At 35.0% G+C, this 25593-nt stretch overlaps 1 protein-coding gene and 1 non-coding gene across 2 annotated transcripts; both read right to left on the bottom strand.

Annotated features, from left to right (window-relative positions):
• Positions 1 to 12389: 12389 nt before the first annotated feature.
• LOC145566467 (uncharacterized) lies at positions 12390 to 12854 on the bottom strand. Its single transcript, XM_081625878.1, has one exon. The coding sequence runs from the start codon at positions 12852 to 12854 to the stop codon at positions 12390 to 12392; it is 465 nt and encodes a 154-aa protein (XP_081482004.1).
• Positions 12855 to 16075: 3221 nt separating this feature from the next.
• On the bottom strand, positions 16076 to 16181 carry LOC145569697 (small nucleolar RNA R71). Its single transcript, XR_014096248.1, has one exon. It is a non-coding gene; the product is annotated as a small nucleolar RNA R71 (small nucleolar RNA).
• Between the last annotated feature and the right edge of the window lie 9412 nt (positions 16182 to 25593).

The following is a 25593-nucleotide window of genomic DNA, read 5'->3' as shown; positions in this document are numbered from 1 at the left end:
TTGTTGAATGCATTTTGACTTTCATTTGATTCAAAAAGCATTATATGAATTTGTTTGACATTCATTTGATTTAAAAAGCTTTGTAAGAATATGTTTGACTTGCATTTGATTTTGTTAGCTTTGTCTGAATGTTTTTTACTTTCATTTGATTAAGGATCCTTAGATTAAATTAGCTTTGTAGAATGCGCTTGACTTTCATTTGATTCAAAAGCTTTGTTTGAATGGGTTCCACTTTCATTTGAATCAAAAAGCTTTGTTTGAGTGTGTTTGACTTTCATTTGAGTTAATTAGCGTTGTTAAATGCATTTTGACTTTCATTAGATTCATAAAGCTTTGTTTGAATTTGTTTGACTTTCATTTGATTCAATTATCTTTGTAAAATGCATTTAGCTTTCAAATGATTCAAAAAGCTTTGTTTTAATGTGTTTGACTTTCATTGGATTCAATCAACTTTGTAGAATGCATTTGACTTTCATTTGATTCAAAAAGCTTTGATAGAATTGGTTTGAGTTTCATTTGATGTAAAAACCTTTGTTTGGATGTGTTTGACTTTTATTTTATTAAATTAGCTTTGTTGAATGCATTTGACTTTCATTTGATTCAAAAAGCTTTGTTTGAATGTGTTTGACTTTCATATGATTTAAAAAGGTTTGTTTAAATGTGTTTGACTTTCATTTGATTTAATTAGCTTTATTGAATAAATTTGACTTTCATTTGATTCAAAAAGCTTTGTTAGAATATGTTTGACTTTCATTTGATTAAATTAGCTCTGTTTGAATGTGTTTGACTTTCATTTAATTCAATTATGTTTTTTAAACACATTTGACTTTTATTTGATTCAAAAAGCTTTGTTTGAATGTGTTTGACTTTCATTTGATTTAAAAAGCTTTATTTCAATGTCTTTGACTTTCATATGATTCAATTAGCTTTATTAAATTCACTTTGACTTTCATTTGATTCAAAAAGCATTGTTTTAATTTATTTGACTTTCATTTTATTCAATTAGCATTGTTGAAGGCATTTGACTTTCATTTTCTTTAAAAAGCTTTGTTTGAATGGGTTTGACTTTCATTTAATTCTAAAAGCTTTGTTTGAATGTGTTTGACTTTTATTTGATTCAATTAGCTTTGTTGAATGCATTTGACTTTCATTTCATTCGAAATCTTATTTTGAAGTAGCTTTGTACATTGCGTTTGACTTTCATTTGATTCAAAAAGCTTTGTTTGTATGTGTTTGACTGATAAGTGACTTTTATGTCACTTTTAGGGTGTTTATTGAGTCGTATTCCGGCTTATTTTCCAATAACTTCACCCTTTTATCCTTTATTTCTATTATTTTATTATTCTCGTCTTTTATCTTTATTTTGTTTATTTTTTCCCTTTTTATTTGTTTTTAGTTTATTTTTGTAGTTTTAGCTAATTATTTCCCGCTTTTCTCGTTTTATTTATTTTCTTTTAGTTTCTAGTTTATTTTATTTTATTTTATTTCATTTAATTTTATTATTTCTTTAGTTTATTTTTCTTATTTTATTTTACTTTATTTTTCTTATTTTATTTTATTTTATTTTAGTCTTTGTCCCGATTCTCCCTTGTGTACTTTTGGTTGTGTAGGTATGTTTTCGGGTTGAAGCACGGATTTCAAAGTCAAGTGATTTGCATTGGATGTTCGAGACCCGAGTCAATCAAGTTCAACAAAATGTCTTGCAAGCTGCTCTTCCCCTGCTGCCACGTTAACCATCACCACCCCACACCTTATCCTCCACCACACCAGCCCAACACCACAAACCAATTTGCTCCAACTCTCAATCCCCTGCTTCACCTCATAACACCACGCACCACAAGCTCCACCAATCACAGCCAACACTACCCCCTGTTCTCACGCACACTACAAACCAAAACCCCCTACTCCAATTCACTCACTTGCTGCCACCCTCACTTCGCACCAATTACAGCAGCCGCCACCTCCAATTACCACCACTGAACCACCGTCAGCCGCCAAAACCACCGCCCACAACCTCTAACAGTAGCAGCAAGCAAATCGCAGCAATTCACCCCCAATTTCAGCCCCAATTTCGATACCCTTTGGAGCGGGCACTGTGAATTTCGAAGCGGCCGCTCCATTTTAACTCATTTCCACCAATTCGAGGCAGAAGGCATGAGCGGGCGCTCCGAAAGCTCCATCGGCCGCTCCATTTTCACTCTAATTTCTGTACGGATTAATGAGCTTCAACGGTTGGGATTAATTCGATTTTATCCAAGGGCCACGATTTGATGATGATTGAAGGTGAAGCTTTACAACCGTTGATTAATTGCTATGATGATGATGCGTGGTGAGGGTTGTTCAGCACAACAGCCACGAAAGGAAGAAGGGGAATTTCGGGGTCTGCTGTGTTTAAGGGGGGATTTGGGTTTTTATTGTTTTCTTTTCTTTTTATTTTATTTTTCCTTTTATTTCCTTTCTCTTTTCTTATTTCTTTTTTATTTTCTTTGTTTTCTTTATTTTATTTTTCTTTTATTTTATTTAGCTTGTATATAAATACCCCCTTTGGGGTTATTCTATAAAACCAACACTTAACATTTTATTCTACCCTAGATTAGTTTTAGAGTAGTTTTAGTTCCTTTATTTTCTCTCTCTTAGGGTTAGATTAGAATTTTCTCTCTCTAGTTTAGGAGTAGTTTAGAGGGAGAAAGCTTGGATTTTTCATGGAGTTTTGGGATTTTGAAGAAGCAAATTTGTGGATTTTTCCTCTCATAAATTCAATGAGTCTTCCTAACTTTCTCTCACCTTTATTTGCTTTCATTTATTATTGTTTTTGCTTATTATTTGTTTATTTGAGTAGATTAATTAGCTTAGTTGTTCATTCTTGCTTTTATTATTATTTTACCTTGTTTTTCTTGTTTTTGTTCATTATGTTAGCTTAGATTTTGTTCTAGGGAAATGGATGAAGATTATGTTAATAAGTTGAATGATTGATTGTGATTTGTATGAAATTGTTTCTTGATTATTGTGTATGGATGATGCTTTTATGGATTAGAATCTTTCTAGCTAATTGATTCTATGTTCTTAATTGTCCTTTCAATCAATTGTGCGAGAGTGTGTTGGTTGAGGGTCTAAATTCTTCCATACCTTTGCTAGGCTAGTTGCACGAGAGTGAATTAGTTTAGTAGGATAATTAACATGCTTAATTGTGCGAGAGTGAGTTAAATTTGTTGATTGTTCCTAATCGAGGTCATTTTCATCTAATTGTTTGATGTTATTGAATGTATTGATGTAATTGGATTCCACTTTCCCTAGTTTTAGTTGTTTGGTATTAGTTGTGTTTAGTTTAACCTCTCTTTATCTCACAAGCTTTCCAAGTAGTCTAATTAGCGTAGATTGATACACTTAGTCCTTTTGGGTTCGACCCTTTACTTACCCCTATACTCGTATTAGGGTAGTTTAGGTTTTATAAATTTCTAATTTGATTAGGGTTAGTAGACCAACGACACTACTTAAACCCCGCGATCAAATTTTGGCGCCATTGCCGGGGACTAAGGCGTTCATTAGTTTGTGTTGATTAGATTATTTAGGTTCTTGTATATTATTTTATTTTTGTTTGCTTTTCTTTGTTCTTTGTACAAAAATGGCATGTTTATCTTTTCCTCAATTTGATGATGAACCCTTTTATGCTTACTTTGATAGATTAGATGGTTTCCTTAGTTTCCATGGATGTTCTCTTAGTGATGCTTGTGGAATAGCTTATTGGGGCATGAATGAGTATACTAGGGGTATGGTTGAGAATATGCACAATGGTATATTCCGTCATTTGTCTATGCATGATGCTTGGAATTTCTTCACTTGGCTTGCTAGAGATTCTAGAATGTAATGTTTCTTGTTTTGATTCTCAATGTCAAGATTCTTTTAATTTTTGCATGAATTCTCTTGATGCTTCTAATGTGCCTTGTGATGATCCAAGTATGCATGTTGACCCCTTCCCCTCTTATGCTCATTGTGATGAGGTTTGTGCTAGTTTTGATAATATGCAATTTGATTTTGATCATGAACCTCAACCCGACAACATTACTCCCCAAATTCTTTCTCAAATGCAATATCTCACCCAACAACTCCAAGAGCTTCAAGAGGAACAAAAATTGAGAGAAGTGAGGCTTGCCCAAGTGATGAGTGCTATGATTGATGTAAATGGATGTGAGGCACCTCATTTGGAGTGTAAGAGTGTTTTTGAGGATGATGTGGGCCAAGGGTGTGAAGGCGAGAAGAGATTTTCTTGTGATGAGAGGATTTTTGAGGACTTTGATCCTTTTCATTCCCCTTTTGAGCTTGAGTGCCATCCTTCCCCTTATTCACCCCCTTTGAGAGCTTCCCATGGTGAGGATGTGAGTGAGCCATCTTCCATTTTGAATGAGGGAGTTCATGAGGATGATGATGATGAGTTTGAGCAATCAAGAGAGATTGAGAATCCCTTGAGTGGTGGTGGAAGAGTTGAGAATGAAGAAAATGTCGATTTTGAGGATTCCAACCCCCTTCCCCATCTTGATGAGTCTAGCTTGCATGTTTGTGACCCTTCTATCCATGAGTCTTTGGATTCTTTTGAGGTTATGGCTAGTATGTTCGTTGAAGGTGTAACCAAGCATTATAGCCTTTTGAGAGAGTTCATTGGCAATGCTTCATGGGAGAGGGATGAGTTTGAGAGAAACCTATATCCTTTCATGCATGGTTTAGAGACTCTAGGCTTTGAGTTTCTTGAGGGAGTTGTTGTTCATCGTTGTGATAGAGAGGAGGATGAGGTTGTTTCTATTGGAGAGTTTTTGTTTGAGGGAGATGTGAGTCATGAGTGCTCTTTTGAGGATTCTATGATTGATTTTCATGCCCTCATTGGTGATGTGAGGCTTTGTGAGACCATTGTTTCTCCTCTCCGTCCTCATGTCCCTTTCTCAAGGAAATTCGACCATATCCCCTACTATCCCATGTTCCTCCCCTCTTTTGTCAAAGAGCCTATTGAGGACCCTCTCTTATTTGATGAGGCTCTTCCTTTTCATCCTCCTATTATTGAGGAAATGGGTGATTGTGCTACCCAAAAATATTTTGAGGAGGTTTTGCCTTTTTATTCTTCTCCTTGTTTTTCTTCTTCTTTCTCTTCTTATTTTCTTGATTTTTCTTTTGATTTTTATTCTTTCTTTTGGCATCTCCCTCCTCACTTACGTGCAATAATCTTGTTGCACGTCCTCCTTCCTTCATTTGCCTACTTGTTATCATATGAAATGTGTAGTAGTGCATTTGATAAGCTCTTGCGTTCGTTGCAATATTATTTACTAGAGCGGTCTCGCTTGGACGTTAAACAAGCCTTTCTCGGGAAGTAACCTGGGGTTTTTATTGCTTTCATTTTCTTTTCTTTTTTAGATTAGATTTTCTCTCATGGAAATGTTTGTGTGCCTTTTGCTAGGTACATGACTTGATATACACTTATGTATTGGTTTGGATCAAGAATCAAAGAAGTTTGATGCCTATTTTTGCTAGCACATGGAAAATGAGATTCAATTCCAAAGGAAATCGGCTTTGAAAGGTTAAATTGGTTCATTTGCGGGTATTCACACCCACCAATATTCGGTAATATCTTTCTTAACTCTTTCTCTAATGGTTGGTGACTCGTTGGACATGTGTTGGTTTGTTGGGTTGATTTCTTTTTTTTCCCCTACCATGGATTATTTTGTTTATGTTTGAGTATATTGTCTCATTCAAGCTTGGGGGAGGGTATTCTATCATGATTTGGTGGGATGTTGATTCATTTAGGCCATGCACTTGAGTATATGCATTTCCATGTCTTTTCTTTTATTTTGAAAAGTCCAAAAAGATTTTTGTTTACTTTCAAGGTAATTTTGGCAAAATGTGTCTTGTTTGTTCTTATTTTGGACATTTTGTCTTGGAATTGCATTCTTGAATGTTTTTCTTCCTAAGTGGTAAATGTATGCAAGGTTTGAGAGTGTCATTGGTTGACTCTAGGATACTATATGCTAAGGTAGTCGGGTTAAGAACTTTTAGGGGTCCATGAAGCCTTAGTTCACGGGAATGTGGTAAGATGGAGTTGCTCTCTATAGTGGATTTGAAACCCTTGGTGGGTATTTGTTTGGTTATAATCCCTTGTGACCTTCATTTGTTCTAGCCTTCATCACCTTGTTGAGCGGCAATTTAGGATCCTTGACTATGCATGTCTTAATCCTTGTTTTGACCTCTAGCTCCCAAGATCGTGATCGAGCCACTCTAGGGGAGGAAAAGGGCACATTTTCTCATTTTTCTTTATCTTCTTTTTATTTTGTTACAAATTTGGTTTTCTATTTTGCATCAACCTACTTATTAACCAATTTGAGCCTAATGTTTCCCGCTCTTGTTTAAACCGCATTACAAACCTAATGGCCTATGTTTACCAACCCTTTTAGTTAGTGAAGCATTGGCATGTGAGGTTTGAGTTTTGAGAGTGTTGATCATGAGCAAGAAAACTTTGTGAATTGGTTTAAGTAAGGTCTTGAAAATGGAGCTTGAAAAGAATATGCAAAAAAGTTTGAGAAGAAAGATGCAATTCAAGAAAATCAAATGAAGTTTCAAGAAAAAGCCGTCCATGGTTTAAAAAAAAAAGGCAAGGACACAAAAAAAAAAAAAAAAAAAAAAAAAAACACACAAATATATTTTAGTTTGGTTTCGTTTTCTACCCTAGTTTAAGCATTGAGGACAATGCTTCGTTCAAGCTTGGGGGGGAGCGTTCCTTCATTTTTTTGTATATATTATGTGTTAATGTTGAGTAAGCTTGGGGGAGATGGCATTATTGGTATTTTTGTTTGATATTTTGTGAGTTCTTGAGTTTGTTTTTGAGAGTAGGCCACTCTTTTGCTTCACTTAGGAAATATCACCAAAAAATTTCAAATTTTTACCCCGCCTTAACCCTTAGCCTTACGTTACAACCCAATAAAAGACATTTAGACTTTAGTGGGGTTAGGTCAAAGAACGGTGGAGGGAGATAGACTTCAAACCTATGGAGAGAGTATGCATAATTGAGATGTCGGGATTACCTTCTCAAAGTTTTTCATTTCTTTATCTTTTTCCGGTTCCTTCGTGGAATCATGAGAAGCTAGCTTAAGGGTTGATTTGAAGCTAGTGGAGAGAACGCGGCCCGATTGGTTGGGGCTAGGGTGGATTGAGTCCTCATTAGTTCTCTATGCTTAGCATATGTTATGTTTAAATCAACCATTGACATCTTAGAACGTGCATACATTTGTCTATTTAGAAAGGTTTGCATTCATTGGTGCTTGTTCCTATCTCTTGTCCATATATGAATTTTTGTTTTGCTTTCTCTTATTTATGTTTCTTTTTCTTTTCTTTTTTATTGCCGTGCCTTGGTTTTTGTTTAGAGTTGTGGGTTAAACTCTTAGGACACCCTCACGAGAGCACACTCGTCCTCTAGGGCGATCTAGGGGTTTAAAGGGCTTGTCATTAGTTGCTAAAAGTGACCGTGATTCCTACGAAAGTGAGTTAGTGTACATTCTTGTCTCCTTTAGTGTTCTAGCTTTGCTTGAATAAATCATTCTCCTTCTCCCGTGTTTCATGTTAATTTGCTCGAGGACGAGCAAAAGGTAAGCTTGGGGGAGTTTGATAAGTGACTTTTATGTCACTTTTAGGGTGTTTATTGAGTCGTATTCCGGCTTATTTTCCAATAACTTCACCCTTTTATCCTTTATTTCTATTATTTTATTATTCTCGTCTTTTATCTTTATTTTGTGTATTTTTTCCCTTTTTATTTGTTTTTAGTTTATTTTTGTAGTTTTAGCTAATTATTTCCCGCTTTTCTCGTTTTATTTATTTTCTTTTAGTTTCTAGTTTATTTTATTTTATTTTATTTCATTTAATTTTATTATTTCTTTAGTTTATTTTTCTTATTTATTTTACTTTATTTTTCTTATTTTATTTTATTTTATTTTAGTCTTTGTCCCGATTCTCCCTTGTGTACTTTTGGTTGTGTAGGTATGTTTTCGGGTTGAAGCACGGATTTCAAAGTCAAGTGATTTGCATTGGATGTTCGAGACCCGAGTCAATCAAGTTCAACAAAATGTCTTGCAAGCTGCTCTTCCCCTGCTGCCACGTTAACCATCACCACCCCACACCTTATCCTCCACCACACCAGCCCAACACCACAAACCAATTTGCTCCAACTCTCAATCCCCTGCTTCACCTCATAACACCACGCACCACAAGCTCCACCAATCACAGCCAACACTACCCCCTGTTCTCACGCACACTACAAACCAAAACCCCCTACTCCAATTCACTCACTTGCTGCCACCCTCACTTCGCACCAATTACAGCAGCCGCCACCTCCAATTACCACCACTGAACCACCGTCAGCCGCCAAAACCACCGCCCACAACCTCTAACAGTAGCAGCAAGCAAATCGCAGCAATTCACCCCCAATTTCAGCCCCAATTTCGATACCCTTTGGAGCGGGCACTGTGAATTTCGAAGCGGCCGCTCCATTTTAACTCATTTCCACCAATTCGAGGCAGAAGGTATGAGCGGGCGCTCCGAAAGCTCCATCGGCCGCTCCATTTTCACTCTAATTTCTGTACGGATTAATGAGCTTCAACGGTTGGGATTAATTCGATTTTATCCAAGGGCCACGATTTGATGATGATTGAAGGTGAAGCTTTACAACCGTTGATTAATTGCTATGATGATGATGCGTGGTGAGGGTTGTTCAGCACAACAGCCACGAAAGGAAGAAGGGGAATTTCGGGATCTGCTGTGTTTAAGGGGGGATTTGGGTTTTTATTGTTTTCTTTTCTTTTTATTTTATTTTTCCTTTTATTTCCTTTCTCTTTTCTTATTTCTTTTTTATTTTCTTTGTTTTCTTTATTTTATTTTTCTTTTATTTTATTTAGCTTGTATATAAATACCCCCTTTGGGGTTATTCTATAAAACCAACACTTAACATTTTATTCTACCCTAGATTAGTTTTAGAGTAGTTTTAGTTCCTCTATTTTCTCTCTCTTAGGGTTAGATTAGAATTTTCTCTCTCTAGTTTAGGAGTAGTTTAGAGGGAGAAAGCTTGGATTTTTCATGGAGTTTTGGGATTTTGTAGAAGCAAATTTGTGGATTTTTCCTCTCATAAATTCAATGAGTCTTCCTAACTTTCTCTCACCTTTATTTGCTTTCATTTATTATTGTTTTTGCTTATTATTTGTTTATTTGAGTAGATTAATTAGCTTAGTTGTTCATTCTTGCTTTTATTATTATTTTACCTTTTTTTTCTTGTTTTTGTTCATTATGTTAGCTTAGATTTTGTTCTAGGGAAATGGATGAAGATTATGTTAATAAGTTGAATGATTGATTGTGATTTGTATGAAATTGTTTCTTGATTATTGTGTATGGATGATGCTTTTATGGATTAGAATCTTTCTAGCTAATTGATTCTATATTCTTAATTGTCCTTTCAATCGAGGTCATTTTCATCTAATTGTTAGATGTTATTGAATGTATTGATGTAATTGGATTCCACTTTCCCTAGTTTTAGTTGTTTGGTATTAGTTGTGTTTAGTTTAACCTCTCTTTATCTCCCAAGCTTTCCTAGTAGTCTAATTAGCATAGATTGATACACTTAGTCCTTTTGGGTTCGACCCTTTACTTACCCCTATACTCGTATTAGGGTAGTTTAGGTTTTATAAATTTCTAATTTGATTAGGGTTAGTAGACCAACGACACTACTTAAACCCCGCGATCATTGACTTTCATTTAATTAAATTACCTATGTTGAATGCATTTGACTTTTAGTTGATTCAAAAAGCTTTATTTGAATGTGTTTTGACTTTCATTTGTTTTAAAAAGCTTTGTGTGAATGTGTTTGACTTATATTTGATTTTACTTGCTTTGTTGAATGCATTTTGACTTTCATTTGATTTATAAAGCTTTGTCATAATGTGTTTGACTTTCATTTTATTTAGTTAGCTTTATAGAATGCATTTGACTTTCATTTGAATCAAAAAGCATTGTTTGAATGGGTTTGACTTTCATTTGATTCAAAATGCTTTGTTTGAATGTGTTTGACTTTTAATAGATTCATATAGCTTTGTTTTATGCATTTGACGTTCATTTGATTTATAAAACTTTGTTTGAATGTGTTTGACTTTCATTTTATTCAATTAGGTTTGTAAAATGCATTTGACTTTCGTTTGATTCTAAAAGTTTTTTTTGAATAGGTTTAACTTTAATTTGATTCATATTGCTTTGTTTGGATGTGTTTGACTTTTATTTGATTCAATTAGCTTTGTGGAATGCATTTGACTTTTATATGATTTAAAAAGCTTTGTTTGAATGTGTTTGACTTTCATTTCATTTAATTTTGTTTGTTAAATGCATTTGACTTTCATTTGATTTAAAAAGCTTTGTTTGTATGTGTTTTATTTTTATTTGATTTAAAAAGCTTTGTTTGAATGTGTTTGACTTTCATTTGATTCAATCAGCTTTGTTAAATGCATTTGACTTTTATTTGATTCAAAAAGCATTTTTAGAATGTGTTTGACTTGCATTGGATTAATTTTGCTTTGTTGAATGCATTTGACTTTCATTTGATTCAAAAAGCTTTGTTTGAAAGGGTTTGACTTCCATTTGTATCATAAAGCTTCGTTTGAATGTGTTTAACTTTCATTTGATTCAATTATCTTTGCATTGGGTTAAATCAGCTTTGTTGAATGCATTTGACTTTCATTTGATTCAAAAAGCTTTGTTTGAATGGGTTTAACTTCCATTTGATTTATAAAGCTTCGTTTGAATGTGTTTGAATTTAATTTGATTCAATTAGCTTTGTATTATGCATTTGACATTCATTTGATTTAAAAAGCTTAGTTAGAATGTGTTTGACTTGCATTGGATTAAATCAGCTTTGTTGAATGCATTTGACTTTCATTTGCTTAAGAAAGCTTTGTTTGAATGGGTTTTAATTTCTTTTGATTCATAAAGCTATGTTTGAATGTGTTTGACTTTAATTTGATTAAATCAGCTTTGTTGAATGCATTTGACTATCATTTGATTCAAAAAGCTTTATTTGAATGTGTTTGACTTTCATATGATTCAATTAGCTTTGTTGAATGCATTTTGACTTTCATTTTATTCAAAAAGGTTTGTTTGAATTTGTTTGACTTATATTTGATTCTTTTTTTTTTTTGGTAAGTAAGAAAGTATATATATATAAAAAAAAACTGTATAAATTTATAATGTACAAGGCCTAACAACTAGGCCACTCCAAAACTACACAGGACCTAAAGGTCAAACCCCACTCCTAGATTTTGGGAGCCAAAAGTGCCACCTTCTAGGAAGGGTTCACCAAGGCTACCAGAATCATACCTGAACTTTAGCAGATCTGCTACCTTCAAGGAAGGGCACAGATAAACCAAAGTCAAGTGTACAACAAAGCTAACCTAAACTAGCTAGACAGTAGATTTTAAAGCATAAAACAAGTTTTAGTCCTCAGTGTTCCACTTTCCATTGATCAGCTGCTGCACTCTTCCCAAGAACTCTCTCTTGATTGCTTTGGTTACAGTATCAGGATGCAGAATAGCACTCTACCAGAAAGTTTGATTCCTTGCCAGCCAAACATCGTACACCAATGCAGACATAACAGCAAGCATAGTCATACTCTGAATGTTATTATACCTCCTGTCCTTCCAAATGTTCTATGCACTATCAATATTAAGCTGCAAATCAGGAAGGCTTAACCAGTTGAAGACATTACTCAAAAATTTCCTACTAAAATCACAGTTGAAAAATAAGTGCTCTAAGGACTCAGCCTAGGCACCACACAGCAAACAAGAATCATCCACACAGACCCCAAGTTTCACCAATTTTTGTCTTGTTTACCCGGCACAGCAAGCCATACTACAAAAGAGTGGTTGGGGACATTAAAAGTATTCCAGACCTAGCATCCCCTGGGAGCCCTCTCCATATTACCTTGAAGCCATTTATAGCAGTCTGCTATTTTATACTTCTTACTCAGCCAACCATTATTTATGAAGCCATCCTTAATTTCTTCCTTCACCTTACACATCAATTTCTAGCCCCACCCTACTTCTTTCTCAGGAGCATCAGACCACCAGTCCTAGTTCTAAATATAAACAGAATGGACCCATTTCACCCAAAGAGAATCACCCTATTTTCCAAACATAGCTTCCTAGAGCATCCTTATTCTACATCAGACAATCCCTATCTCCCAACCCACCAGCAAATTTAAGTCTGCACACCCAATCCCAGGCCAAAGGAGGAGCCCTCCTAAGAACAACACTCCCATCCCACAGAAAAGCCCTGCAAATCTGAACAATCCTAAGCATAATAGTCTTGGGAATTAACAAACATTGAGCCTAATAGGAAGGAAGACTGATAAGCACAGCATTAACCAAGGTAGCTCTTGCAACATAATAAAGGTTTCTACTACTCCAGCAATGAAGCTTGTTCAGCCTCTTGTCAATCAAACTGTCATAGTCATGCACCTTTAAGTACTTGTCATTTAAAGGAATGTCAAGATACTTAAAAGGCATATCTCCAGGAACAAACCCAGAAAAACTTAGAATATCCTCCCTCACATGACTTTGCACATTCCCAAAATATATTGTTGTTTTATCAGTATTTGCTTGTAGTCCAGATCTTCTCTCAAAAGCTTTCAGAGCTTTAAACAAAATATTAAAAACATCAACACTTCCATAAGAAAACAACATTAGATCATCAGCAAAGATCAAATGGTTCAAGCTCAACTGCTCACACCTTTGATGGAATTTGAACTTCCTCTTCTTCCCCACCTTTTTCAGTAACCTTGTTAGGTATTCCATAATAATCACAAAAAGCAAAGGAGAATAGGATCACCATGCCTTATCCCTTTCTTCTCAGCAAAGAAACCATGAAGCCCCCCATTTATCATCAAAGAAAAGGAGGGTGTACACACACATTGCATAATCCAATCCACAAATTTCCTAGGAAAACCCAGGGCAGTCATCATATCTTCTATAAACCCCCAGCTAACTAAATCATAAGCTTTCCTCAAATCCACCTTGACTGTGCATCTTGGAGGCTTCCTTTTATTACTGTAATTCCTAAGCATATCCTGACAAACAAGGATGTTATCAAGGATTGATCTTCCAGAAACAAAGTCACCCTGGCTTGTATCAATCAGCTCAGGTAACACTTCCTTAAGTCTTTCACAAAACATTTTTGAAATAATCTTATACATGACTTTACAACATGTTATAGGTCTAAACTAAGTAACTTTGCTGGCATTCTCAACCTTGGGAATCAAGGTTAGGGTAGTGGCATTTACTTGTTTCAGCAGCTTTCCATGGGTAACGAAATCCAAAACAACCTTTATTATAGCAGGACCAGTCACATCCCAGGTGGCCTTAAAAAACTTACTAGAGAATCCATCAGGTCTTGGAGCCTTATCATCATCAATATTCTAAAGAGCTCTCTTCACATCATCACCGGTAAAGTCCCTACAGATGCTGAGACCTTGATCTACATACAAAATATTACCCTCAGCAGAAACTGAGGGGTGAACCTGGCCACTAGCTATAAGTACCAAGTATTCCCTTATAATACTCAAGAAAAGCATCATAAACCATATTAGGAGCTGTCACCACCTCCCCACTGTCAGTAATAATAGAAAAGATACTATTCAGAATTCTTCTCTTCCTCAGAATAGAGTGAAAGTAAGCAGAGTTCATATCCCCATCTCTCAGCCAATGCATTTTATCTTTCTACTTTAGGAACTTATTGATGAGTGTCATTTTTGGCACTCATTTGTTCTCTTTTAGGGTGATTTTAGATTGATTTTATAGCTCTTTTCTTTCCTTTTTCCTTAGTTTTGCTCCTTATTTCTTTAGTTTGCACTTTCCTTAGTTGATTTTTCCTTTTTCATGCATTTCTTGGTTTTTCTTGTCTTTTTTCCCTTTTATTTGCTTGTTTTCTTTCATTTTCAGGTTAAGATCGTTGTCCAAGGATTCTCGAGACTTCTTACCAAGTTTTGCATTGATTAGGATGCCCAGTGTTCTCCATGTGAAGCCCAAGTATGGAGATTTTCAAGTTTCAAGTAACCTTGGGCCGTGCATTCAAGCCATGGGGGCACCAATTCTGGTGTTGAACCCACCGTCGAGGTGCTTTAGGATCTGCCATGTTCCGTGTTCATCAAGCACACCAAGTGGAGCGTACGAGGAGCATCAAGATGAAGGGGAAGGAGGCTTCCCTGTCCCCAGGCGCGGCCGCGCGTGGCCCTAGCACGGCCGCGCCTGTTGCTCCCCCTGTTTCGTACCTATTTTTGCACGGCCGCGCATCCTCTTGAAGAAGGCCGCGCCTGTACGGGTCTATTTTGGACGATCTAACTAATTTCTCTTTGTTAGTTCTACTATGTATAGATTTTTCTTCTATTTTTAGAGAGAGAATTGTTTTGCGAAAAAGAGGAGAGAATTAGAATTAGAGTTTTTAGAGAGAAGTTTAGAAAGAGAAACACTTGTTCTTAGATTTTTAGAGAGAGAAATTCATGGTTGATGATTGATGTTTGATGATTCTAAGCACATTTTCCTTTGATTTCACCAAAGTTTGTAAGGATTTCTTTTATTTTAATGCAATCTTTAGCTTTTGATTTCTTTTGTTTGTTGATTGTTCAAATTTGTTGATTAGTTGATTGAATTTGGTTTAATTGGAATGATGATGATGAATTCGTTGATTAGCTTAGTTTAGATTTTGATTTCTTTCATGGATTGTGAGTAGTTCACTTGCTAGGGATGTGGTGAAGCATGTTTGAGTGATGGATCATAGCTAATTGGGAGGTTTTGATTGATTTAGCATTGTGATTTAATTGGTTGATTGATTTTGTGCATGTGTGTGATTAGTTAAAGAGTAGCTAACTTTAATTGGCATACTAGATTGCATTTTGTGCCTACATTGATACGGACCATTGATTTGTAGCTCACATTTATTGATCGAGCTTGGTTTGTGACGTTCCTAGTAGAGTCTTTCGTAGTTGGCGCTAGTTAGGCCTCTAGGAGATAGTTTGTCGAGCTCTTTTGATTGCATTGTCTATCTTCTTTCGTAATACTTGAATTAATCAATCTCCAACCCGATTGGTATGTGTCCATTGCAAGAATATGTGGATCCTAAATCCCTAGTGTTTGATATATTAATTTACTTTGTGTTTGCCTTGTTTGTTTAGTTGAACTTAGATAGCCTACATTTCCTTTTACGCTTCGAAATAGCTTGACTTTGGCAATAGCTAACTTTCCCCCATTCCTAGTGGTTCGACCCGAACTTGCCCTATTACTAGGTGTAGGTTTGGTTACAAATTTAGTTTGATTGGAGGAATTTTAGTTTCAACGACCTAGAATACACCTCTCGTCAAAAATGGCGTCGTTGCCGGGGAATGGCGTAGTTGTTTGCTATTGTTGTTGAGTCTATTTCATTTTATTTCAAAAATACAAAAAGATTTTTCTCTTTAGGCTACATTTGTAGCCGTGCTACTAATTGTTTCTTTGAGATTGTATGCATAAGACATGAGGAAGGACTTTAGTACCTTTTGATCCGGAGATTGAGAGAACAATCGCAAGGATAAGAGTTGCTAGACGATCCTTGAGTTCTAGCTCATCAAGTGGAGAAGAATTTCAAGAATAAGAATAAAGAAGCATGGGTGAAGTACCAAGGGTTGCTTTGAAGGAGTTGGGAACTCCCGGTGCCTATAGATTTGAGAGTGGTATTGCTCCGCCAACAACACCGGCTAATGACTTTAAGATAAGGTCGACGATGATAACAATGATTGAACGAAGGCAATTTAGTGGTGCCAAGCACGAAAGCCCACTAAATCATAAAGAGTTTGAGAAGTATTGCAACACAATCAAGGTCAATGGGGTTTCTCAAGAATTCATAAGGCTCAAGCTATTCCCATTCTCTCTAATCAGAAGAGCTTTAGAGTGACTAGATAAGGAAGTGAAGCCTAATTATTTGAGAACTTGGGATGAAGTCACCAAAGAGTTTCTTTCTCGCTTTTACCCTCAAAAGAAGACCGCTGAGGCAAGAACTCTAATCCAAAGCTTTAAACAAAAGCCTAGTGAGAGTTTGTATAAGGCTTGGGAAAGATACAAGGAGTATCAACGAGAATGTCCTCACCATGGAATCCCAACTTACCAAATCATACAAAATTTCTATGGAGGATTGACCCACATATTGGAAAACCTAAATGGTTTCCTAAGCTGAGCACCTCCCTCAAAAAGCTTGATTACACAAGGAAAATGGTTCATAAGACCCTCAAGATAGAAAGTAGCTTGCATAGTACTAAAAGTATCAGACCACATCTCATTCACAAGGACCCTATCAATCCTTGTACAAACCCTACTTAACCCATCCTGCTTCTTATTCCAAGTATAAAACATACCTCCAGTACTCCAATCAAACAAACCAGCCTGCCTCATTCACTCTCTGAAAGGTTCCACTTCAGTGAGAGAAATGGTGGACACAATCCTGTCCCCTAGATTAAGAAAATTGTTGAAATCCCCTCCCACAATCCAAGAACCCTACAGAGATTTATAAATTTGCACAATCTAGTCCCATAAATCCACCCTTTGACTCACCTCATTCAGGCCATACACCAAAGTGAAAAAGAATTTACTGTTAGTGCTCCTATGTAAAACATGACAGTGAATCAACTGAGTCTCCACTCTTACAACATTCACCTCAAACACTTGAGCCAACCAAACCAACCATATTCTACCCCCTATATGCTTACTATAATAAGTGACAATTGACCAATCACTTCCCAACCTAGAAAACACCTAATCAAACTTCCTATCCTTCACCTTTTTTTCAAGGAAACCAAACAAACCCAAGTTGTGCTGCCTTAGAAACCATTAGACATTACAACATTTACTAAGCATGTTTAATCCCCTTACATTCCAGAAACCTATACTATCCATCAAATAAATGAGAGCACTCTCCTTCCTCCAAAGCACCGAACTCGTTCCCACTACTACTAATCAAGATAACACCTAGTTGTATGAGTTGTTGGTTCCCCACACAATCGTCAGTACCAGCATCCATAGTAGGACCCTCAGCTGCATTCATCTGTTGTTGCTTAGCAGGTGTCTGCACTGGTCTCCACACTTGCTGATTCTGAGTTCTTTGCTTAATAGGTTTCTACACTATCCTCCTCCTTTCTTGTATCTTGTGGTTAGGACACTGAGCATCAGCATGCCCTATCCCACCACAAACTTTACAAACAACATGTATCCATTTATACCCTACCACCTGCTTCACTGTATTACCATTTTCATTAAGGAACTCAATGAATTCTGGAAGGTCAACATTGAATTTCACCTCAACCATAATCCTAGCATACTCCAATTTCTCTTTTATAGCAGTTGCCCTATCAGTTTTCACAGGTTTTCCAACTACAGAGGCCAATTTCATTAGAATCTTTTGACTCTAGTATTTTATATTGAGTCCATTCAATCTTATCCAGGTAAGAACCTCATCAACTGGCATCTCAGCTAAGTTCATTCCAGGAAGCCACTGCTTAAGAATCACAGGTTTGTTATCAAACCAGACAGGCCCTATAGTCAGTACTCTGTCTCGAGCATCCGCAGTTCTAAAACGAACTAAGAAAACTCCATTTGGTAGCAATGAAACCTTATCCACTCCAAATTTCCCCCAGATACGCCTAGCAAATCCATTTATGACTGAGCATGGTGGTTTCACACCCACCACATGACATAATTGTAGAATTCTAATAGTCAATTTTAGGTTGCACATTTGCCATAGTAATCAAAATTTTCTCATCCTTATTACTTCCCACATCTCCCCCCCCCCCTAGAAAGGTCTAACCCCTCATCCTTAATGCCCTTAAACAAGCTATCCTTTCAGTTCAGCCTAGCAACAGGATAAAGGGAAATCGATTAAAAAATAGGGGAATGCGAATCTAGGTTCTCAGAAATTGGGGAAAACCTATTACTAGTGCAATTAGAGTGTTCAATCATCAATATAGGGGTTGAAGTATCTGTACAAGAACACTATCACAACATGCAATAGGCTGATCATGCTCAGCATCAATGGCAAAAGAAGAAGAATGGATTACCTTCAACCACAGATTGAACTCCTCCTCATGTTGTTCCCGAGCTTTAGCAGTCAATTCCATCACCGGAATCGTATTCTCCATTACTTCATCAAGCCAGCATTATAGAAACTTCCTCCGATGCTATACTCTATTCCTTCCTCTTTGTGAAATTGCGGGTTTTGGGCCTCGTATTCTACTTAGAATTCTGCTTCTTCTTCGATTTTGAGCCTGAATTCTTACTTGCCTTGCCTTTATTTCGTTTTGCCATTAAAATCGAGCTCAAATTCGAGGAAGAAAAATGTGGGTTTTAATCTTTCTAGAGTTTCTCTCTCTAACTTTCTCTCTCTAGGGTTTCTTTTACTTTCATTTGATCCCACTTTTATTTGATTCAATTAGCATTTTTTAATGCATTTGAATTTCATTTGCTTTAAAAAACTTTGTTTGAATGGGTTTGACTTTCATTTGATTTAAAAAGCTTAGTTTGAATGTGTTTTACTTTTATTTGATTTAATTCGCTTTGTTGAATGCATTTGACTTTTATTTGATTTAAAAATCTTTGTTAGAATGTGTTTGACTTTAATTTCATTCAATTTGGGTTGTTGAACGTATTTGACTTTCATTTGATTCAAAAAGCTTTGTTTCGTGTTTGACTTTCATTTTATTTAAAAAGCTTTGTTTGAATGTGTTTGACCTTCATTTGATTAAATTATCTTTGTGAAATGCATTTGACTTTATTTTATTCTAAAATCTTTGTTAGAATATGTTTGACTTGCATTTGATTAAATCAGCTTTGTTGAATGCATTTGACTTTCATTTCATTCAGAAAGATTTATTTGAAGGGGTTTGACTTTCATTTGTTTTAAAAAGCTTTGTTTGAATGTGTATGAATGTTACTTGATTCAATTACCTTTGTTTCATTTTATTCAAAAAGCTTTGTATGAATGGGTTTGACTTTCATTTGATTCAAAAAGCTTTGTTAGAATGAGTTAGACTTTTATTTGATTCAATTACCTTTGTAGAATGCATTTGACTTTCATTTGATTCAAAAAGTTTTGTTTGAATGTGTTTGACATACATTTGATTCAATTAGCTTTGTTTAAATGTGTTTGAATTTTATTTTATTCAATTAGCTTTCTTGAATGCATTTGACTTTCATTTGATTAAAAAACCTTTGTTAGAATGGGTTTGACTTTCATTTGATTCAAAAAGCTTTGCTTAAATGTGTTTGACTTTAATTTTATTCAATTAGCTTTGTTAAATGCATTTGACTTTCATTTGATTCAAAAATCTTTGTTTGAAAGTGTTTGACTTTCAATTCATTCAATTAGCTTTGCTGAATGCATTTGACTTTAATTTGATTCATTAAGCTTTGTTTGAATGTGCTTGACTTTCATTTGATTCAATTACCTTTGTAGAATGCGTTTGACTTTCATTTGATATAAAAAGCTTTGGTAGCAGGGGATTGACTTTCATTTAATTCAAAAAGCTTTGTTTGAATGTGTTTGACTTTTATTTGATTCAATTGGCTTTGTTGAAAACATTTGACATTAATTTAATTCAAAAAACTTTATATAAATGTGTTTGACTTTCATTTCATAAAATTAGCTTTGTTGAATGCATTTGACTTTCATTTGATTCAAAATGCTTAGTTTGAATGTGTTTGACTTTCATTTAATTCAATTAGCTTTGTAGAATGCATTTGACTTTCATTTGATTTAAGAAGCTTTTTCTGAATGGGTTTTACTTTCATTTAATTCAAAAAGCTTCGTTTGAATTTGTTTGACTTTCATTTGATTCGATATGATTTGTTGAATGTATTTGACTTTTATTTGATTCCAAAATCTTTGTTTGAATGTGTTTGATTTTCATTTTATTAAAAAGCTTTGTTCTAATGTGTTTGACTTTCATTTTAGCCAATTAGGTTTGTTGAATGCATTTTGACTTTCATTAGATTCAAAAAGCTTTGTTTGAATGTGTTTCACTTTCATTTCATTCAATTACCTTTGTAGAATGCATATGACATTTATTTGATTCGAAAAGCTTTGTTTGAAGGGGTTTGACTTTCATTTGATTCTAAAAGCTTTGTTTGAATGTGTTTGATTTTTATTTGATTCAATTAGCTTTGTTGAAGTCATTTGACTTTCATTTAACTCAAAAGGCTTTCTATGAATGTGTTTGACTTCCTTTTCAATAAATTGGCTTTGTATGAATATGTTTGACTTGCATTTGATTCAATTATCTTTTTAATGCAGTTGATTATTATTTGATTCAAAAAGCTTTGTTTGAATGTGGTTTACTTTCATTTGATTCATAAAGTTTGCTTGAATGTGTTTGACTTTTATTTTAGTCAATTAATTTTGTTAAATTCATTTTGACTTTCCTTTGATTCAAAAAGCTTCGTTTGAATGTGTTTGACTTTCATTTGATTCAATTAGCTTTGTAGAATGCATTTGAATTTCATTTGATTTAAAAAGCTATGTTTGAAAGGGTTTGACTTTCATATGTTTCAAAAACCTTTGTTTGAATGTGTTTGACTTTTATTTGATTCAAAAACCTTTGTTTGGATGTGTTTGACTTTCATTTGTTTCAAAAAGCTTTGTTTGAATGTATTTGACTTTCATTTGATTCAAAAACCTTTGTTTGGATGTGTTTGACTTTAATTTGATTAAATTAGCTGTGTTGAATGCATTAAACTTTCATTTGATTCAAAAAGCATTATTTAATTGTGTTTGACTTTAATTTGTTTCAAAAGCTTTGTTAGAATGTGTTTAACTTGCATTTGATTTTGTTAGTTTTTTTGAATGTATTTTACTTTTATTTGATTCAAAAAGTTTTGTTTTAATGTATTTGACTTTCATTTGATTAAATCAGCTTTATTGAATGTATTTGACTTTCATTTGATTCACAAAGCTTTATTTCAATGTGTTAGAATCTCATATGATTCAATTAGCTTTGTTAAATGCATTATGACTTTCATTTGATTCAATAAGCTTTGTTTGAATTTGTTTGAATTTCATTAAATTCAATTAGCATTGTTGAATGCATTTGACTTTCATTTGCTTCAAAAAGCTTTGTTTGAATAGGTTTGACTTTCATTTGATTCAATTAGCTTTGTAGAATGCATTTTACTTTCATTTGATTCAAAAATCTTGGTTTGAATGGGTTTGACTTTCAATAGATTTAAAAAGCTTTGTTTGGATGTGTTTGGATGTGTTTGGCTTTAATTTGATTAAATTAGAGTTTTTGAATGCATTTGACTTTCTTTTGATTCAACAAGCTTGGTTTGAATGTGTTCAACTTTCATTTCATTCAATTATATTTGGTGAAATCATTTTACTTTTATTTGATTAAAAAAGCTTTGTTGGAATTTGTTTGACTTTCATTTAATTTTAAAAGCTTTGTTTGAATGTGTTTGACTTTCATTTGATTCAATTAGCTTTGTTGAATGCATTTGACTTTTATTTGATTCAAAGAGCTTTGCTTAAATGTGTTTGACTTTTATTTGATTCAATAAGCTTTGTTTGAATGTGTTTGAATTTTATTTAATTAAATCAGCTTTGTTGAATGCATTTGAGTTTCATTTGATTTAAAAAGCTTTATTTGAATGTGTTTGACTTTCATATGATTCAATTAGCTTTGTTGAATTCATTTTGACTCTAATTTGATTCAAAAAGCTTTGTTTGCATTTATTTGACTTTCATTTGATTTAATTAGCTTTGTTAAATGCATTTGACTTTCATTTGCTTCAAAAAGCTTTGTTTGAATGGGTATGATTTTCAGTTGATTCAAAAAGCTTTGTTTAAATGTGTTTTACTTTTATTTGATTCTATTAGCTTTGTTGAATGTATTTGACTTTCATTTGATTCAAAAAGCTTTTTTTGAATGTGTTTGAGTTTCATTTTATTCAATTAGCTTCGTAGAATTGATCGGGATTAGATAGGTCGTTAAACTACTACCCTAATCAAATTAATCATTTATAATCCTAAACTACCCTAATACAAGTATAGGGGTATGTAAAGGGTCGAACCACTGAGGAAGCACACTCATTCAACATCAACATCAATATCACTACTGCAAGAGTAAAAAGGGGAATGTTTTTGTTGGTTTTTGGATAAAAAGTACTAAGACTACAAACAAGCAAAGATAAAGATGTTTAAAATCAAGAGAGAGCGACGCTAGGGGTACGAGGGTGTCAAACATGATTAGAAAGAGGGGAACAACGATTGTTATCAAGAAGATCATGCCAAAGAACTCAAGGTTCTACCTAAATAATTCATTCTCATGCAATAGTCTAGGAAAATCAATGAAAGAGGCCTATACTAATTAGGATCATTCTCATGCATCCTATTAGTTACAATCTAAACAAGAGACTAAAGAACCACAATCCAAGAAACTCTAACTTTAACAACTCATTCTCATGCAATCGCTAAAATAGAGGTGATCTTAATCTAGTTCAAATCACTTTCATGCATTTAAACTAGAGAACATCAAATAAAGTGCAACAATAATCTCAAGCTATCAAAAATCAGGTCTTTCATCAATTTATGGCATGAGTTCAATCCAACCATCATCATTCATCCAATATCAACACATATTTTCCACCCCCTTCCCCTAGCTAAGAAATTAGCCTAGAGAAGGGAGATTAAACATAATAACAAAGCTAGAAATAAACTCAAGAAACTCAAAACAAAACATGATTAAGAACAAAGTAAACAATAATAACTAGATGAACAATAGGATTAATGAAAATAAGCAACAAAAAGGTAAATAAATAAAACTAAGAGAAAGGATTAGAGATTACTAAAGAGGAGATTAATGAAAGAGGAAAACTTGAAATGTTGCTTGATTGAAGATTAAACTTGATCAAAGTTGAATACAATAAAGGAAACTTGAGTCATAATCCACTTTCTCTCTCTCTCAGGTTAGGGCTAAATGTTGATAAGAAAAAAGATGATTACAAACTTGAATAAGGAGGCTATTTATATGCATCACAAAAGACGGAAACAAAACACCAAGGAGAGCCCTCTAACAAGCAGCCGAGCCCTCTCCAATCTTGGTACGGAGTTGCTTAACCCACCAACCCGCGCCCGCGGCATCAAAGCCCGCGCCCGCGGCTGAAGGAAGGAGAGGCCTCTCCTGCTGAGGAGAGGCCGTGGCCAGGAATCAGGGGTAAAGCATCCTCGAATCGCCGCGCCCGCAGCTCTAGGTGTCGCGCCCGCGAGCCAAGGAGGAGAGGCCCCTCCTGGGGCGCGGCACGGCATCTTCCGAAAGTTGGAGAAATCTTCAAGCTAAAAATCCGCGCCCGCGGCCCATGGCTTCGTGCCTGCGGCTCTTGCATTGCCATCACACCCTCCTTGAGCATCTCATTTCCCTTCCAAAGCTCGACATGCATCCATAGGTTCATCCAAACAGGCCAAAAACCTACAAAACAACGAAGAAACACTAGTAAAACCAAAGAAAAGGGGAAAAAGGAAAGGAAACACAAGAAGGGAAAAGAGAAAGCAAAACTAAGGTAAAAATGCTTAGAAAAGGCTCAAACAAGTGAAAATGAGGGGAGAATCCTTAGAGAAAAAGGATGAAAGAGTGGCATAAATGCCACTCATCAAAGTCCCCTATACTTGCCTCTTGCTTGTCCTCAAGCAAGGAAAACTAAAACAAAGAGACAAACACAACAAACATAACATGACAAGGTTTAAGAAAACCAATCAAGCCTCAAGGTAGGAAATGCTCCATTTGGACTCAAACTTAGGGACATGAATTAAAGAATAATTACCTTTCTCAATTCAAAGAGGGAAAACACGTTTTAAGATGCTCATGTTTGAAAGAGACAAACCTAAGCTAAGCATAAAGAACTAATGATTTCATTCTCCGCCCTAGCCCCAACCAAAACGGTCCACGTTCTCTCCACTAGCTTCAAATCATCCCTTAGTTAGCTCCTCATGATTCCTCGAGGGAACCGGAAAAAGAAATTTTTATGCGGAATCATAAGGTCATCCCGACATCTCAACTATGCATACTCTCTCCATAGGGTTGAAATCTTTCTCCCTCCACCGGTCTTTGACCGCGCTCCTCTAAAGTCCAAGGGTCTTAACTAGGATTGTAATGTCATGGCTAGGGGTTAAGGTTGATAATCAATTTGAAAATTTTGGTGGCAATTCCTAAGTGAAGCAAAATAGTGGCCATCTCTCAAGATCAGCGTAAGAATAGAACATAATCTCAAACTACAACCTTTCAAAACAAACCTCACAACATTACTTTATTCCTTTTCATTTTTTTATTAATTTTTTTTTACTTCACTTGGTTTTCATGAGTTACATCCTTCTTCACAAACCTTTATGCATATTCTTTTCATGAACAACTTTCAAAACCTTACTTGAACCAATTTACACAACTTTCTTGCTCAAAACCAACACTCTCAAACTCGAACCTCACAAACCAATGCTTCATTAACTACAAGGGTCGGTAGAACATAGGCCGATAGTTTTGTAATATGGCTAAGTCAAGAAAGGGAAATAAGGATCAAATTGGTTAGAAAGTGGATGTAAAAATAAAAACCAAATTTGTAAGAAAACACAAAGAAAACAAAGAAAAATGAGAAGAAGTGCCTTTTTCCTCCTCTAGAGTTGTTTGGTCACGATCTTGGGAGTTAGAGGTCAACACAAAGATTAAGATATGCATAGTTAAGGATCCTAAACGCCGCACACAAGAATGATGAAGGCTAGAACAAATGACGCTCAAACGGGATAAGAAACAAGCAAATACAAACTAAAGGGAATCCTATCCACTATAGAGAGCAACCCCATCTTACCACTTTCCCGTGAACTAGGGGATCAAATGTCCTCAAAAGTTCTAAACCGGGCTACCTTAGCTTACAATGTGTCTAACTCAACCCTAAGCATTCTCAAACCGTGTAAACCCTCATCAACTAGGAAGATAAGCATTCAAAGACACACCATCATGAAAGGCATACAAATCCAAATGAATGAGCTAATCCCAAATCAAAAATATTTCAACTTGTCATAGTCATGTTTGTCACACACAAGGGAAAAAGAAAAACACAAAAGAAAGAGGAAGAAATTTAAAAAGGTTCACAAACGAGGCATATATAATCCAAGTAAGTCCCAATCGTCATACAAGTAATCGTTGATAACAACATCAACGATCCCAGGTTCCTTAGAACCAAATTCAAGCAACCTCGAACCATTCAACTTCTTCCTAAGCTAAACCTAAACTAAGCACTCAAAGAAAAAGAAAAGAGGGAAAAGGAAAGATCTCACCCAAATGTCTCTTAAAGAAAGATAAAGCAACCAAATCATTTACCAAAGCTCCAAAGCTCCAAATGTTGCTTCCATCGTTCTTCAAAGCTACAAAAGAGGGAGAAAAAAGAAAAAACAAACACTAAACAAAGAAAAAGGGTTAGCAAAATGAGAAAGAAAAATATAAAGCTAACAAACTTGGCCCATGGACATAACCAACTACCT

This window comes from Chenopodium album, chromosome 11 (genome assembly GCF_948465745.1).
Source record: "Chenopodium album chromosome 11, dcCheAlbu1.1, whole genome shotgun sequence".
Taxonomy (NCBI): domain Eukaryota; kingdom Viridiplantae; phylum Streptophyta; class Magnoliopsida; order Caryophyllales; family Amaranthaceae; genus Chenopodium; species Chenopodium album.
This window is presented reverse-complemented; position numbering and strand designations above follow the sequence as displayed.